At 38.9% G+C, this 14,955-nt stretch overlaps 1 protein-coding gene across 9 annotated transcripts in view; it reads right to left on the bottom strand.

Moving 5' to 3' along the window:
• Window positions 1-6,075: 6,075 nt before the first annotated feature.
• prdm16 (PR domain containing 16) overlaps window positions 6,076-14,955 on the bottom strand; it is a 249,012-nt gene continuing 240,132 nt past the window's right edge. For 8 of the 9 annotated variants that reach the window (XM_041799278.1, XM_041799275.1, XM_041799272.1 and 5 more), the window contains 2 exons: window positions 12,313-12,567; window positions 6,076-9,399 (listed from right to left, as the gene is read on the bottom strand). In XM_041799278.1, the coding sequence (XP_041655212.1) occupies window positions 9,387-9,399; window positions 12,313-12,567 (268 nt within the window). In that variant the 3' untranslated portion in view covers window positions 6,076-9,386. The remainder of the gene's footprint in view (window positions 9,400-12,312; window positions 12,568-14,955) is intronic. The other variant, XM_041799270.1, reaches the window with a different exon arrangement.

Here is a 14,955-nt window from a genome sequence, read left to right on the forward strand (position 1 = left end):
GTGTCTCACTGAATCCAAGTCATAGGCATAGTGTACAATAACTTGCATAATAAGGGTGCAACATTGATATGAATTACGAACACGCGCATTTCTCCCTCTAACCACAATGTGACCTTGATTACGCTAGTTATGTGCATAAATAAATTTACTGCATATTTGAGATATGATATATTCTTACCTATTGATCGAAAGGACCTGTGCATCTTCATGCTTGTCCATCCACTTGCTATGAAGTGAGGTTGAAATTGTCCAAATGTCCCCCTTTCTTAGTCCCAGTCTGCAGAACCCAGAAGTAGCATTTTCATCGGTAAACACTCACTTACGGCATGTCTGGTTGTAAATACAGATGCAGATTCACACCCGGGCACACACATAGGAGCAAAAAAACTTTTCCTTACACATGTAGCCCACTCTCAGACTTCCATATCTAGTGGCACAAATCGTTTGATTTAATTCTGATGATGTTTAGTGGATAAAATAGTGCTTCAAACACTCTGAACCCATGGAAGAAATCCTGCATGCGCTCTGCTGAAAGGGTTTAAATGGTACGCTGGCTCTATCTGCTGGATCACAGTGGAATGGTGAAAATAAGGGCCCTGGTGATTGAGTGACTGCATAGAAAAGGTTGCTATATGTTAGTTTGGTGCCGTAGACACAGTCAAAAAATGTGTTTTTAATGGAAGTCCATTGTCCAGATTTTGGACAAACAAGGATGGATGGAGCTATTTGACGGCAGTAGAGTTCTATGGGCAACACATTTTTTTTTTTTTAATATGAAGAAAAATAATAACTTTGGCCAAATTTGATGCCTCAATCTACAAAAATGTGACTATCAACTCAAAATAATGATGATAAAAATGATGAATGTCCTCAAACTGGACATACCAGGATCCAAGGGTTACCAAATCAGAGTTTAAAGAATCAATAAGAAACCTGCAGAAACCAGTTCAACATTGTAGATTTTCAGTCAGGGTACAAGAATCCTTCATTAGAAAATTAGGGAGTTCATTCACTGACCCAGTGCCCGAAGTGGTTTAACAACTTTTCAATTTTTTCTAGGGCAATTACCCATGCCGATGAAATCGGCAGGGGGTTCTGTAAAGGATTACCTATCTTTGTTTGTTTCTTTGTTTGTATATGTACAAAATAACTCGAGAACGGAAAGTTGGATCTTCACCAAACTTTCAGGGAATATTGGGATAGTGACAGGGGAGAATCTTGGTGATAATCCGCGCACCTGTTCGTTTTTTGTTGGACTTCGAAATTTTGAACACCATAGTAATCAATGGGATCGTGAGTTCCTTGGTGGCGCTGCTTAGGTGTAGGTCTGCCGCCTTAGACGGCCATTCTAGTTTAGGTATTTTGTTGTTTCAGAGAGGTAGAACTCTGACTTGGCCCTTAATTAAAGAAATACACTTGTTACAAAGTTGTCTGAAGGAAAGCCAGTTGATCTCAGCTTTAGTTTTTCTTGCCTTGGGCAAGGCAGTATCTCTTGCCTTTAGGGTATTTTTAGTTTCTAGGTAGAACCAGGGATTATTATGCCTTTTAAGCTGAAATGTATGTAATGGAACATGTTTTTCTATTAATCTCAGGAATTCATCCTAAAAAATTTTCCAGACAAGAGCAAAACTCTGCTCCAATCAAAGTAAGACAAATCACAGAAAAGTGCTTGCTATTGAAAAGGTTTAGAATCTCTTTTGAGCAGAATTTGTGGCTTTGTCTTTGGGAGCCTGGCGTTTCTCACAGTAGCAATAGCACAATGAGGACGTATGTGAACACTTTGGGATTTCTGCATAAATTGGTCATAAAATGTGTTCTGATCTTCATCTAAGTCACAACATTAGACAAACACAGTCTGCTTAAACTAATACCGCACAAAAAAATATGTTTTCATGTTTTTATTGAACAAAACATGTAAACATTCACAGAGCAGGGTGGAAAATAACTTCAACCAAACATTTCCTGTAGTTGCAGATCAGACCTGCACAATGGTCAAGAGGAATTTTGGACCATTCCTCTTTACAAAATTGTTATAGTTCAGCAATATTCTTGGGATGTCTGGTGTGAATCGCTCTCTTGAGGTCATGCCACAGCATCTCAATCAGGCTGAGGTCAGGACTCTGACTGGGCCACTCCAGAAGGCATATTTTCTTCTGTTGAAGCCATTCTGTTGTTGATTTATGCTTTGGGTCGTTGTCCTGTTGCATCACCCATGTCTTGATAAACTTTGGAATTCATTTTTCCGTCAATGACAGCAATCCGTCCAGGCCCTGAGGCAGCAAAGCAGCCCCAAGCCATGATGGCCCCTCCACCATTTTTCACAGTTGGGATGAGGTTTTGATGTTGGTGTGCTGTGCCTTTTTTTCTCCACACATAGCGTTGTGTGTTCCTTCAAAACAACTCAATTTTGGTTTCATCTGTCAACAGAATATTTTGCCAGTGGTGCTGTGGAACATCCAGGTGCTCTTTTGCAAACTTCAAACATGCAGCAATGGTTTTTTTGGACAGCAGTGGCTTCCTCCGTGGTGTCCTCCCATGAACTCCATTCTTGTTTAATGTTTTACTTATCGTAGATTTGTCAATACAAATGTTAGTTTGTGCAAGAGATTTCTGTAAGTCTTTAGCTGATACTCTAGGATTCTTCTTCACCTCATTTAGCATTCTGCGCTGTGCTCTTGCTTTCATCTTTACAGGACGACCATGCCTAGGGAGAGTAGCAACAGTGCTGAACGTTCTCCATTTGTAGACAGTCTGTCTTACCATGGACACATGAACATCAAGGCTTTTAGAGATAGTTTTGTTACCCTTTCCAGCTTCATGCAAGTCAACAATTCTTGATCGTGGGTCTTCTAAGAGCTCTTTTGTGCCAGGCATGGTTCACATCAGGTATAATTGTTTCATATTAGATTGCATTCGGCACTTTTCACCGTCTTTTATTTTGAAGGGCCCAATTAGGGAGGAAGTTGTGACAGGAAGTCAGCCATTTTGTTTTTGCTCTCAGTAAGCACATGAGCCACAGTTCTTCCACTGCCATCTGCCTTTTTTGTTCATGCATTTTACATCACTGTCTGTATTTTTTACCTTATATACATGAGCAGTATGTTATCTTTGTTTTATTTGTGCAGGATGATTGTAGAAATGTAAAATTTGTTGATGATTAGAGATTTGAATGGTAGTGGATTGATCGCTAAACAGTAACTACTCCATCCATATTTTCTGTGTGTCTAAGCTAACTTTAGCCATATTTTGCTCCATGCTAAGGGTAGTTTTTTCTTTATGTTTTACAGTTTTACTCTGTTTTAGAAACATATTCACGGAGCAATAAATTGGAGCTATGGGTGCTACATCCTGACTCTGCGCATGTTTTCAAAAGAAGTTAGGCTTACTGCTAAATTGTGTTTGATACACTCAAGGAGAGCAGGATAGCAGAGCAGCTTTAACCAACTCATCCAATCTCATCACATTGACTGGACTCTAGGTTGGCTGACTCCTGGCTCCAATAAGCTCTTGGAGAATTCATTAGCCTAGGGGTTCACATACTTTTTCCACCCTGCACTGTGAATGTTTACATGGTTTGTTCATTAAAAACATGAAAACATATCATTTTTTGTGCGGTATTAGTTTAAGCAGACTGTGTTTGTCTACTGTTGTGACTAAAATGAAGATCAGAACACATTTTATGACAAATTTATGCAAAAATCCAAGAAATCCTAAAAGGTTCACATACTTTTTCTTGCAACTGTACATCTGTATACTTGTGGGGGACATTTGTTAGAATTAAATCTTATAATAATAACCTCATAGGATGTTTTGCATTAGGACAAGTTGGACTATTTATAAATTGGGCAGAATTAAAGGAGTCAAAAACAGATTTCAAGCCATTTGATGATGAAGGTAACCAACACTGGATCAAGACATGCTAGCTAATGTTGCTAATGTTAGCAAAGACACTTACAATGACACGGCATCAAGCAATAACGTCAAGATACACCAGTGCAGTCCAGCAGACCCAGATTTGTCCCCAAAACGACAACATCTAAGCTTACTATTGTGATCGCTAATGGGTCGCCAGAGACTGCAGTCTATCAACATCGTTGACAACAAGGGGCTTCAAGACATCATCCGGGCTGCCTCTGATGACCCGTACCACAGAACACCTATAAAGTGGAGCAGCTTGCCTGAGCTACATTTATTACACTGATGAGAGACCACTGGACATTAGTCAGCAACTTTAGCTACCTCGGGGTAACAGCACACCTGATCATTCACTTTACAGCTCAAGTTATTTTGTACCTGATGTGTTTGTCTTCTGGGCTCATTTGCAGTTTATAAATATTATTGCTCAGTGAATTAAGACATTTGGATTTACAAACCACAAATAAGTTTAAAAACTCTAGTCGTTTGATATTTCAATCCTACATATACAGACTATTGATAAAGAGGAGGGGCCCTGTCACTACTATTTTGCTGCCATCAATTTAAAAAAGTCATATTTTTCATGACATGGTGAAATGTCTCCGCTTTAACATCTGATATGTTGTTTATCACCTTTTTATCTGTTATAAATATTTTTTAATGATTCTGAAGCTTAAAGAAACAATTGAATCTACAAAGCAATACAACTTTTCCTGTTTGCCACTATGAGTTGCAGACTTACTGAAGCAGCCTGATAATTAGACAATATTGAGATAATAAAAGAACCTCAATAAAGGGAAGGTTGAGGATCCAGAGGATTTTCAAAAAACATACCATGAAAAGTGTAAGAAGAAATGACTGAACACCTGCTCAGGAACAGGGAATTTAAAGTTAACTTTAAAGTTAAGTAACTAAGTTTTGGGCTCAGCATCCTGCCAAAGAATGCTTAACGGTAAAATGACTCAGCCTTGTATAACACGTTTCTAGGTGTCTGACTACACAAAGCTCTTTTTACAACACAGATCACTCTTACCCATTCACATCTATTAACTCCACATTCACACACAAATGGCAGTGGCTGCTATACAGTGTGGCCATCAGTATTCATACACTTCCATACCACTAAAACAACACTTGAGTTAAGTGTCTTTCTTAAGGACACACCAACATGTGACTGCAGGAGCTGGAGATCGAACCCATGACCTTCAGGTCAAGAGCTGACCAACTCTATCTACTGTCGCCCAAAATTCAAAGAGTCTAGTTCAGTAAGAAGACGGTAGCTGGGTTTTCATTACAGTTTTTTGCAAAATAAAAGCGATATTCCTTAAATTTCAGTTAAGTACAATTGCGCTTTGAATGCGTTTCCATTGAAGGAAGTTTTGGGCATAGGCCTTGCAATTCTCGTAAAATCTCATCTCGCGTGAATCCGCTGCAGGGAAGCTTGACTCTCAAAACCTGTTGCGTGTTGGTACGGTTTTGGTTACATCTACGATGGTTGCCTTGATCATTTTGAACAAAAGACCAAGAAAACGGATGATAGTTCAGAGGTAAAGTCTGTATGAATTGCAAAAGCCACGTGTAAGGGTAGAAGAAAAGTCTCGTCTCTTCTTCTGTCGACGCGTACCGCGCCATGTTGTCTTGGAGTGACTGATCACGTGACACTGTACGTCACGTCCTGTGACTTGTCAATGTGGAAAAAAGTGTTTCCATTGCACTTTTGCAAATATTTCTATATCAAAACGCCTTAAAAACTTCCTCATGAAAGCGTAAAAACTTTTTAGCGATATTTTAGGGTTTTTTCAAAATTCAGGTGTTTCCATTACCAGTTTTTTATTGCGCTATTTCAACTTTGCGCATTTCCAAGTGTAATGGAAACCCAGCTAGTGATTTAACTGCTTTCTTTTTCTTTGACAGCAACCCAGGGGATCTGATTTTAACATAGCAAGCAGATTTTATTATGATCTGGCACAAAATCAACTGGTAGGTTGAAAACATCATGTTTGGTTTAATTTGCAGTAGAAAATCCAAGTTTATACCATTGACTATTGTTTAAAATAACATCAAGTACTTGTTAAGCTTCAGTCCTCAATGATCTGCAAAACAGTAATTCTCAAAGATCAGGAAAAAAACACTGACCATTTCATTTAAAAAGCACACAGGTTTTATTGCATATCAATTTCATGTATAAATTCTTCATAGCATTGGAAAGATTACATTTGGTATACATTGCTATTCTACAGAATTAACATCAGTCATATCTTTTCCATGAATTTTCTCTAAAGTACATTTTCAATAATCACAAGCATCAAAAGAACTGCAATTTTCAGAATTGTTCAATATTATTCTACAATCCTTATTTGTTTTTTCATTATGTCTTGTCCCACAAGTCTTTTCTATGTCTTTCAGAGCTACCTGTAAGGCAGTCAAGAACTTAAAGTCAGACCTACTAACCTAACCACATGTACAATAAGTGCATCTACGAATTTATTTTTTCTTCTTTTTTTCAGACTTTTTTGATTTGATACGCATTCACAAATGGACATCATTATGACTGCTAAACACGTCATGCACAATATCTTTTTTTTTTGTCGGTTTTCAATAAACATAACAGAGGAGATATACAACTCAGATTCAAACAAAACAAGCACCATCCATTTAAACCCATATTTTTCAATGATTTTTTTCTTCAGACAAATGCATCATTGTTTTTCATTTTTTAAAATACTATACAGTTAAAAAAAAAAACAATATGTATAATTTTACTCTTCCTGTAACAGTGGGGGAAAACAGCAACCATGTTCTATTATGCTGAAACATATTTCAGCAATCATCAGCCAGAATACTTTCTGAAATTTGTGGAACAGAAAATTTCAAAGCCTTCAATTCCTTTGCATTACACAGCGCGTAATTATTACAGTAGTCCAAGACATGAATTACTACTTATATTCAACCTAAAAACGTTGCAGTCTGAGTCTTTACACTTTATAACCACAAGTTGGAAAATGTGTTCACCATGAATGAAGCTCATTCAGCAGAATTATTAAAAAGACATCTTTCTGTCAAAAAATGAGATGATGCATCAGTATGAGCATCACACAACCACCTGTTGGATGAAGAAAAATTACAGTGCTTTTGTTTCAGATTTTTCCCACATCTCTGTGTTGAGCATGGTTTACTCCTCTACAAATATGAAAATGTATTTGTGTTGTAAGTTCTAGACACCTCAGTCTGATCATTTTATGGCTTGGACCCATACGGTTAAAGTAATGGTTTGGAAATACAGCATAAGGCCCAGTTTTGAAAAATACCAGTATGTGTGGAGGATCAGGGCAACAATGATCAACAATGCCCCCCTCCCCCACCTCCTGCAGCTATCTACAGTTATCTACAGTGAATGACTCATGCCCTCCTTGGCATAGCTACCTTGTTGTCCACATGGAATGAGTTTCTAGCATAACCTTGGACAAGAGCAGGAAATATAAAGTTAAACCAATGATCAAGTGTCTGTTTCCCCTGTCCAGAATCATGTTGGAGGGACTGACCAGCAGATGTCCACTTTAACATTAACTTTAGTTTAGTGCAGCTCTACTGTAATTAAATTGTTTAATCATTATTTTTTTTGTGCTGATCTTTCCATCTTGCTCTTCCAGAGATTCTGTCACTTGAATGAGAATGTGATATGGTGCAGATGTAACTGTGTTTTTATACTTTAGACTGTGCCATGTAGGACAACTCATTTTAAAAGAAAATTTATTTGTTAAACTAAGTTTATCTGTCAAAAACAGAGGGAAAGGGTGTTTGATTTGATGGGAACTAGTCAGAATTAATAATGTGGCGATGTAATGTCCTTGGTTGACATTCATTCTAAAAGGTGTCTAAGACCCCTCTCCGACTTTCCACAATAATGCTTATTTCAATTTGAACAGACACACTCAGCATTTAGGGTAAAGTGAAGCGACACAAGAAAAAGAAAGAAAGAAACACTGCAGAATGCAGCAATACCAAATCAGACCTAAAGTAACTACAGCTATTCTCCACTATAAATAAAAAAACATTAAATTTCATGGGTTCTTTTCATTTTGGCACACTTAAACATCAAAATCGAGATTCAGAATCTCCCTCACAATCTGATAAGTGTTCATTCCTTCATCAACAAGAACAGAGGGATAAAAGAATGACTTCATTTCACTCCTCCAGTCATGATAAAACAACCAAAAATAAATACATACAAATACTTCTGAAATCAAATTTATAAGAATGTAAAAAGAAAAACAATGACAGCAAAGGCAAGCCCCTTGGAAATGAAATGATTGTCAAAGAACAAAACATTTTCTATGGGTTATTTGGCACATACCACTCTTGCTATGAACATCTAGGTTATTTTGTACATCATATGACAATATCATACAATTTTGGTCCTTCTAAAATAATTATATTAACTATTTAGCACTGTGGTGCCTACAAAAACAATACTGTGGTATCTAAGAGACAAAAGGTAAATAAAATTAAAAGATGGCCAAAAACAAACTAAAAAAAAACAAGCAGAGAAAGACATTTCTCATTTTAAGTATGATTTCAATTCATTTTCAGCATGATCAAACTGGGTAACCAATTACATAGGCGAGTAAATCATCAGTTGTGCACATTTGGACATCATTCCCCATGTAATCATGAACAAATCAACAGTCTAGTGGAACTGCCACCTCCTCAAGTAACATTTAGTGTGGTGCAATTTGATTCTGCAGTTACAGCTGAAACAAGATCAGTAAATGAGTTGTCCATGATTGATGAGAAAACCTGGAGACAATAGTGCACACGCCACTATGTTCCTAATGAAACAGCACTACCTTGTGGACATGCAGTGCTAATGCAGTGCTTCTGCTGCAGTGCTTAAGGTAGGCGTTGCTCAAAGACTTTAGAGACATACTAGTCATGAAGTGTCTTTATGAGAGCCTTACATTGGGTCTCTGTGGGGCTGCAGTAGCCTGGTGGACTTGGGGAGGATCAGAGTAACGCAGAGTTTCAATGCTGTTGATAAGCATTCATCCTTCACATCAACAGGAGATTCGCAGTGCTTTCTCTTTGACAGAGTCTCATGAGAGTAGTTTCTCCCTCCTACTCCTCTCTCACACACTCACAGATACACACCCATACACACACACACACACACACACACACACATACATACACACATCACAAACAAATCCTCTCTATTTTAAATGTACTCGACACTAAATTCTTCTCTGGTCTCTATGTTTTCTCACTATCCATGTCCACACAGACTCTTGCTTCCATTCGCAAAACTAATGTTCCTCCTACTCTTTCCCACCTCCTGTCTCTGTCTCTCTTCTAGATGTGGTTGAGTGGGTGAAAACTGCTCGTCTCCGACGATCCACCTCCCATGCTCAGCCAAGCGTCGAGAGAGTTCTGGGAGGGAGCGTGCAAAGGGTTGTTCTCTGACAGAGACAGCATCATTGCATAAGCCTGCAGGAAAAGAAAAGGTGATGGTTAAACTAGGAGTTTAAACACCTGGTAATAATGGCTTATAACTGATTTAGGACAGACAATCAGGGGAAAGGCAAACAATGTATTGGTCATTTGTTAGTAGATTAAAAGAGGAAAAGAAATGAGGGCGCATGGCCAGAGACATTGTTTAGTTACAGATTAAGAAAGTATCAACTGAATATTGGACCATTTCTTTCATCAAGAACCTGCACATACAGTTGCAAGAAAAAGTTTGTGAACCTTTTGGGATTTCTTGGATTTCTGCATAAATTGGTCATAAAATGTGTTCTGATCTTCATCTAAGTCACAACAATGGAGAAACACAGTCTACTTAAACTAATACTGCACAAAAAATTATATGTTTTCATGTTTTTATTGAACAAACCATGTAAACATTCACAGTACAGGGTGGAAAAAGTATGTGAACCCCTAACCCCTAGGTTAATAACTTCTCCAAGAGCTAATTGGAGCCAGGAGACAGCCAACCTGTAGTCTAATCAATGTGATGAGATTGGATGTGTTGGTTAAAGCTGCCCTGCCCTATAAAAAACACACACCAGTTTTGAATTTGCTGTTCTCAAGAACCATGCCTCGCACAAAAGAGCTCTCAGAAAACCTACGATCAAGAACTGTTGACTTGCATGAAGCCGGAAAGGGTAACAAAACTATCTCTAAAAGCCTTGATGTTCATGTGTCAACAGTAAGACAGACTGTCTACAAATGGAGGAAGTTCAGCACTGTGGCTACTCTCCCTAGGCGTGGTCATTCTGTAAAGATGACTGCAAGAGCACAGCGCAGAATGCTCAGTGAGGTGAAGAAGAATCTTAGAGTGTCAGCTAAATCTCTGGCACATGCTAACATTTATGTTGACATTTGTGTAGTATTTTAACTGCCCTCAGGATCATCTACATACTTCCCATTCATTTCAACTGTGCCATTTTCATAGATTTTTGTGTTTCAGTGATTTTCTGTTTGACTATCAAGACTTTTCTGTCTGGTTTATTGATAATTTGTTCTTTGTTTTTTTGTGAATCCCTGAGTTCTTGTTGTTGTCATGTCTATTAAAGCACTTTGTAAACATCTGTTTTTAAAGGTGATATATAAATAAATTTTATTATAATATTTATTATTATTATTATTAATAATAATAATAATAATAATGTAAATCTACAATAAGTAAAACATTAAACAAGAATAAAGTTCATGGGAGGACACCACGGAGGAAGCCACTGCTGTCCAAAAAAACGTTTGAAGTTTGCAAAAGAGCACCTGGATGTTCCACAGCACTACTGGCAAAATATTCTGTGGACAGATGAAACCAAAATTGAGTTGTTTTGAAGGAACACACGATGCTGGAGAAAAAAGGCACAGCACACCAGCATCAAAACCTCATCCCAACTGTAAAAAATGGTGGAGGGGCCATCATGGTTTGGGGCTGCTTTGCTGCCTCAGGGCCTGGACGGATTGCTGTCATTGACGGAAAAATGAATTACCAAGTTCATCAATACATTTTGCAGGAAAACTTAAGACCACCTGTCCGTCAACTGAAGCTCAACAGAGGATGGGTGATGCAACAGGACAACGACCCAAAGCATAGAAGTAAATCAACAACAGAATGGCTTCAACAGAAGAAAATATGCCTTCTGGAGTGGCCCAGTCAGAGTCCTGACCTCAACCTGATTTAGATGCTGTGGCATGACCTCAAGAGAGCAATTCACACTAGACATCCCAAGAATTTTGCTGAACTGAAACAGTTTTGTGAAGAGGAATGGTCCAAAATTCCTCCTGACTGTTGTGCTGGTCTGATCTGCAACTACAGGAAAGGTTTGGTTGAGGTTACTGCTGCCAAAGGAGGGTCAACCAGTTATTAGCCTAGGGGTTCACATACTTTTCCCACCCTGCACTGTGAATGTTTACATGATTTGTTCAATAAAAACGTGAAAACATATATTTTTTTGTGTGGTTTTAGTTTAAGCAGCCTGTGTTTGTCCATAGTTGTGACTTAGATGAAGATCAGAACACATTTTATGACCAATTTATGCAGAAATCCAAGAAATCCCAAAGGGTTTTTCTTGCAACTGTATGACAGAACAAATAATCCTGTCTTTGAGAACAGCAATTGAATTCTGTTTTTGTCAATTTTATTATTTTGGACATCCAAGAGGCCAGTCACATACCTGGTTTTTAGCCTGCCTGTATAGTGTCTCTTTTAGCGCCTCCGATTCTAGTGAAGTGTTAAAAATGTCTTTAACATCAAAGGGTTGCTCATCACTGGCTGCTTTACGTAACCCCTCCAGGCTCTTAGGAAAGCTGGGGAGACCCTCCAAGTCCAAAAGAGAGCCCTCTTCCTCTATACACCTATACAGCGATGGATGGATGGATGGATGGATGGATGGATGGATGGATGGATGGCAAAATTGGGCAGTGGATGGGTCGTTTGGTGGACCGTTTGGTAAGTAAATAGTAGAAAGTTGGACATAATCAAAGGATAGATGAGTGATGGAAGTGGTGAATGAAATTGGGGGCATTTAGGTAAAAAGGGCATGTGGAGAAGAGAAAAGGAGAAGTACTTTTAATAAGAGGACAGCTAAAGAGGGAATATATTTAGGAAAAATGGAGTTAAAGAAAAGTGCAGGTTTGACCTAATAAGCTCCTCCAAAAACATGTGTCTTTAAAGTTCTGAGTGCTTATATAGGGAAAATATGACTATTTTGATGTATTACTTCTTTGTTAGTCTTCATTATAAAGCGCATCCAGAGCTGGCATCTGTTTCTGTAACTTGTTTTCTTAACCTTTGCTTTATGTTAGACATTTGCTATGGAGAAGATGCATGTTTAATGTACCCAAAATTGTTGATTTTTGGGTTTTCTGTACTGTTTACAAAATGATTACCTGCGTGTGTGTTCATAGCTCAAAGCTAAAGGAGCCGTCTCTTCCTCCTCCTCGTCCTCCTCATACACCCCTGTTGTGACAGGAGAAGGGGACTCTGGTGCCTCGTCGTGAGACTTCTCTGTAAGGCTGCCTTCCTCCTCTTCTTCATCATCTCCCTCCACTTCCTCTTCCTCCTCCTCAAGCCCGTGGAGCCCTAGTTTGGAGTTGGACAAACTGTGGCTGGGTGGGCGCTCCTCCTCCGTCTGGTCTGTTCTGCTGGGGAACCAGACAAGGGAAGAAAGTTGCCAGCAGTGTTACTTTTGACGACTTTTGTTAAATCTACTCTTTGTCTTGGTCTTTGGATTAAAGTGCCTTTAATTGTATTCTTTATTATAGTTAGCATCTTTTAAATTCAAGTTTAAGTCAATAACAGTCATCATCTTTTGTCTAAAACAATAACTTTCTTTGAACTAAGTTAATCAGCCAAATTGTAAAACTGGTAGAACTATAAAATACTCATATGAATGCGTTATCAATACCTTGTTGATAAGAAAAACACTGATGAAAATATTGACATACCTTACATGCACAGTGAACATGATGGATTTTGATATTTATCAGTCTAATATAATTTTAGGTCTTCTTATGTGTCCTTGGCAAAAACTTAACTAGCTTTTTCATAAGCATTTTTATCACCAAAGATCTTCTTTTTGCTAGTCTTAATCTCATGGAAAAAAGGTAGTCAACAAACACTTTTAATCATAGTTTGAGTCAACAAAATCAAGACTGGTTACCAGTGATGACACCTGTTTCAGAAACTGCTACTTACTATCCTTTGTGTTTATTAAACTGGCATTCAGATTATATATAGCAAACACTAAACAAAAAAATGTCCTCTAGCTTTCAGAAGTTGTAGAAAATCTCTCCAAACACACATGAAGCCATGATCAGCTGATGGCCAGCCTCCCAGCTCCCACAGCCAATCACAGCACTTTCTCTCAACATAGCGGAGTATTTAAATATGACACACTTCTCACTAATCCCTGGTTGCATTAATGCTGAAACACCATGCTGCTGCAGCTGGCAAAGCTTTACCTCCTCCACCCAAGCCTCCTCCTTTTTAGCATAAAGCTTATTGCACCTCATATTCAGATAAATGGCACTATGGATTAATTGCTTTTGAATTAATGTTATTGTATTCAATATGTATGATCATTAATGTGTCTATCCATGTGGGGGTCTCTAGCAATGTGCTCCCTGAAAAGTCAAAGCATGCTGCTTGACTAAATCAGGGAGCATCTTTTGTGCAGAGCCTTCTCCGCCAAATAAAACTGTACAATCATTTTGCAATAAAATAGTGTTCCTGACTGAAATAAAAGGTCTGCGAAGAACTAATCTTTATAAAAGATTTACAGGAAGTGTGTTTAGGGGATAAAGAAGTGTTGGTGTAACTAGTTATAATCTATTCATACAGTCACTGCAGGTGACTGCTGACCACTGTGTCTGGTACTGCAAGAGGTTTCCACCTGACGTAGAGTTTTGCCTTCTACTACTACTAATTGCTTGCTTTTAAGTGAATAATGTTGGATCCCTACTGCAGCAAGATGGTCTGAGATTGATAATATCGGCTAATTCATTTCTCTGAGTTCCTTTTGTTTGCCAACAATGGTTCAAAAGTGAGAAAAACTAAGAGCTGGGTGCCGTAACCATTTCCTAACCCCTCAAAGATATGACTCATCACAAACAGAGGGAGAAACTAAATAATCTGTTGACAGCACACACAGGCTAACTCCTGTGCCCACATAAACAACAAGAGTGCTGACAGTGTGCCGGGAGGCTTTGCAAATGGTCCGCACATGATTAATTAGCCAGCTCATCAGAAACAGAGCAGGAGATGGCCAGCTTCATACCAGTTCTTCCCCATCTTGTAATGGTGGAACATACACTGAGACTGAAGGCAGATGATGGCTGATCTGCAAACAGGCTATCAGCACACCACCATTATGGCCTGTCGTCTGTACAATTTCCAGCCAGCACCACAACTCCCCCTCCCCATCCAAGACCACGATGTCATGGCTCATGATATCATTTCCTTTGGGATGGCAAATTTACCCTTTCCATTTTTTTGCCACACGGCGGACATTTATCAAATCAGACAGGATTACCTCTGGGAAGGGGTACATAGGGACGGGATTGGGTCACACACACAGTGGGTGGGTGAATGCAGTCAGGGAGACTACATGGGGAAAAATAAAGTTCTCCTCTTTCAATCTAGATTAAATATCACCATAATCAAATTTCAGAGCTGGTTGGCGGGGCAAAAGTCCATGCATGTGTAGAGAGAAAGAAGTGGGGCTCTGACATAGGGGGCCCTGGGTTTTGTCATTCAGTCTAAACACTTCAGTTGGGTGTTTGTGTTAGCTGGCTGGGGGTACGGATATATCGTGTGGATAGGGGAAGAGCTCCATCATCAGTGAATCTCCTAGATAAATGGATCAACCTCAGTCCCCCTCTGGGTTTAAACTGCCAGCCATTGTAGCCCAGTCCAACACAAGTAACTGTCTCCAGTTGCAGTTTTAGCCAAACCATAGAGCTTAAGCCACAGCCGGGCCCTTACCCAGCTCTAATTATGACCTGAATTGTGGTTTTGAGGAGACAGTTTTG

Source organism: Cheilinus undulatus, linkage group 11 (genome assembly GCF_018320785.1).
Source record: "Cheilinus undulatus linkage group 11, ASM1832078v1, whole genome shotgun sequence".
Taxonomy (NCBI): domain Eukaryota; kingdom Metazoa; phylum Chordata; class Actinopteri; order Labriformes; family Labridae; genus Cheilinus; species Cheilinus undulatus.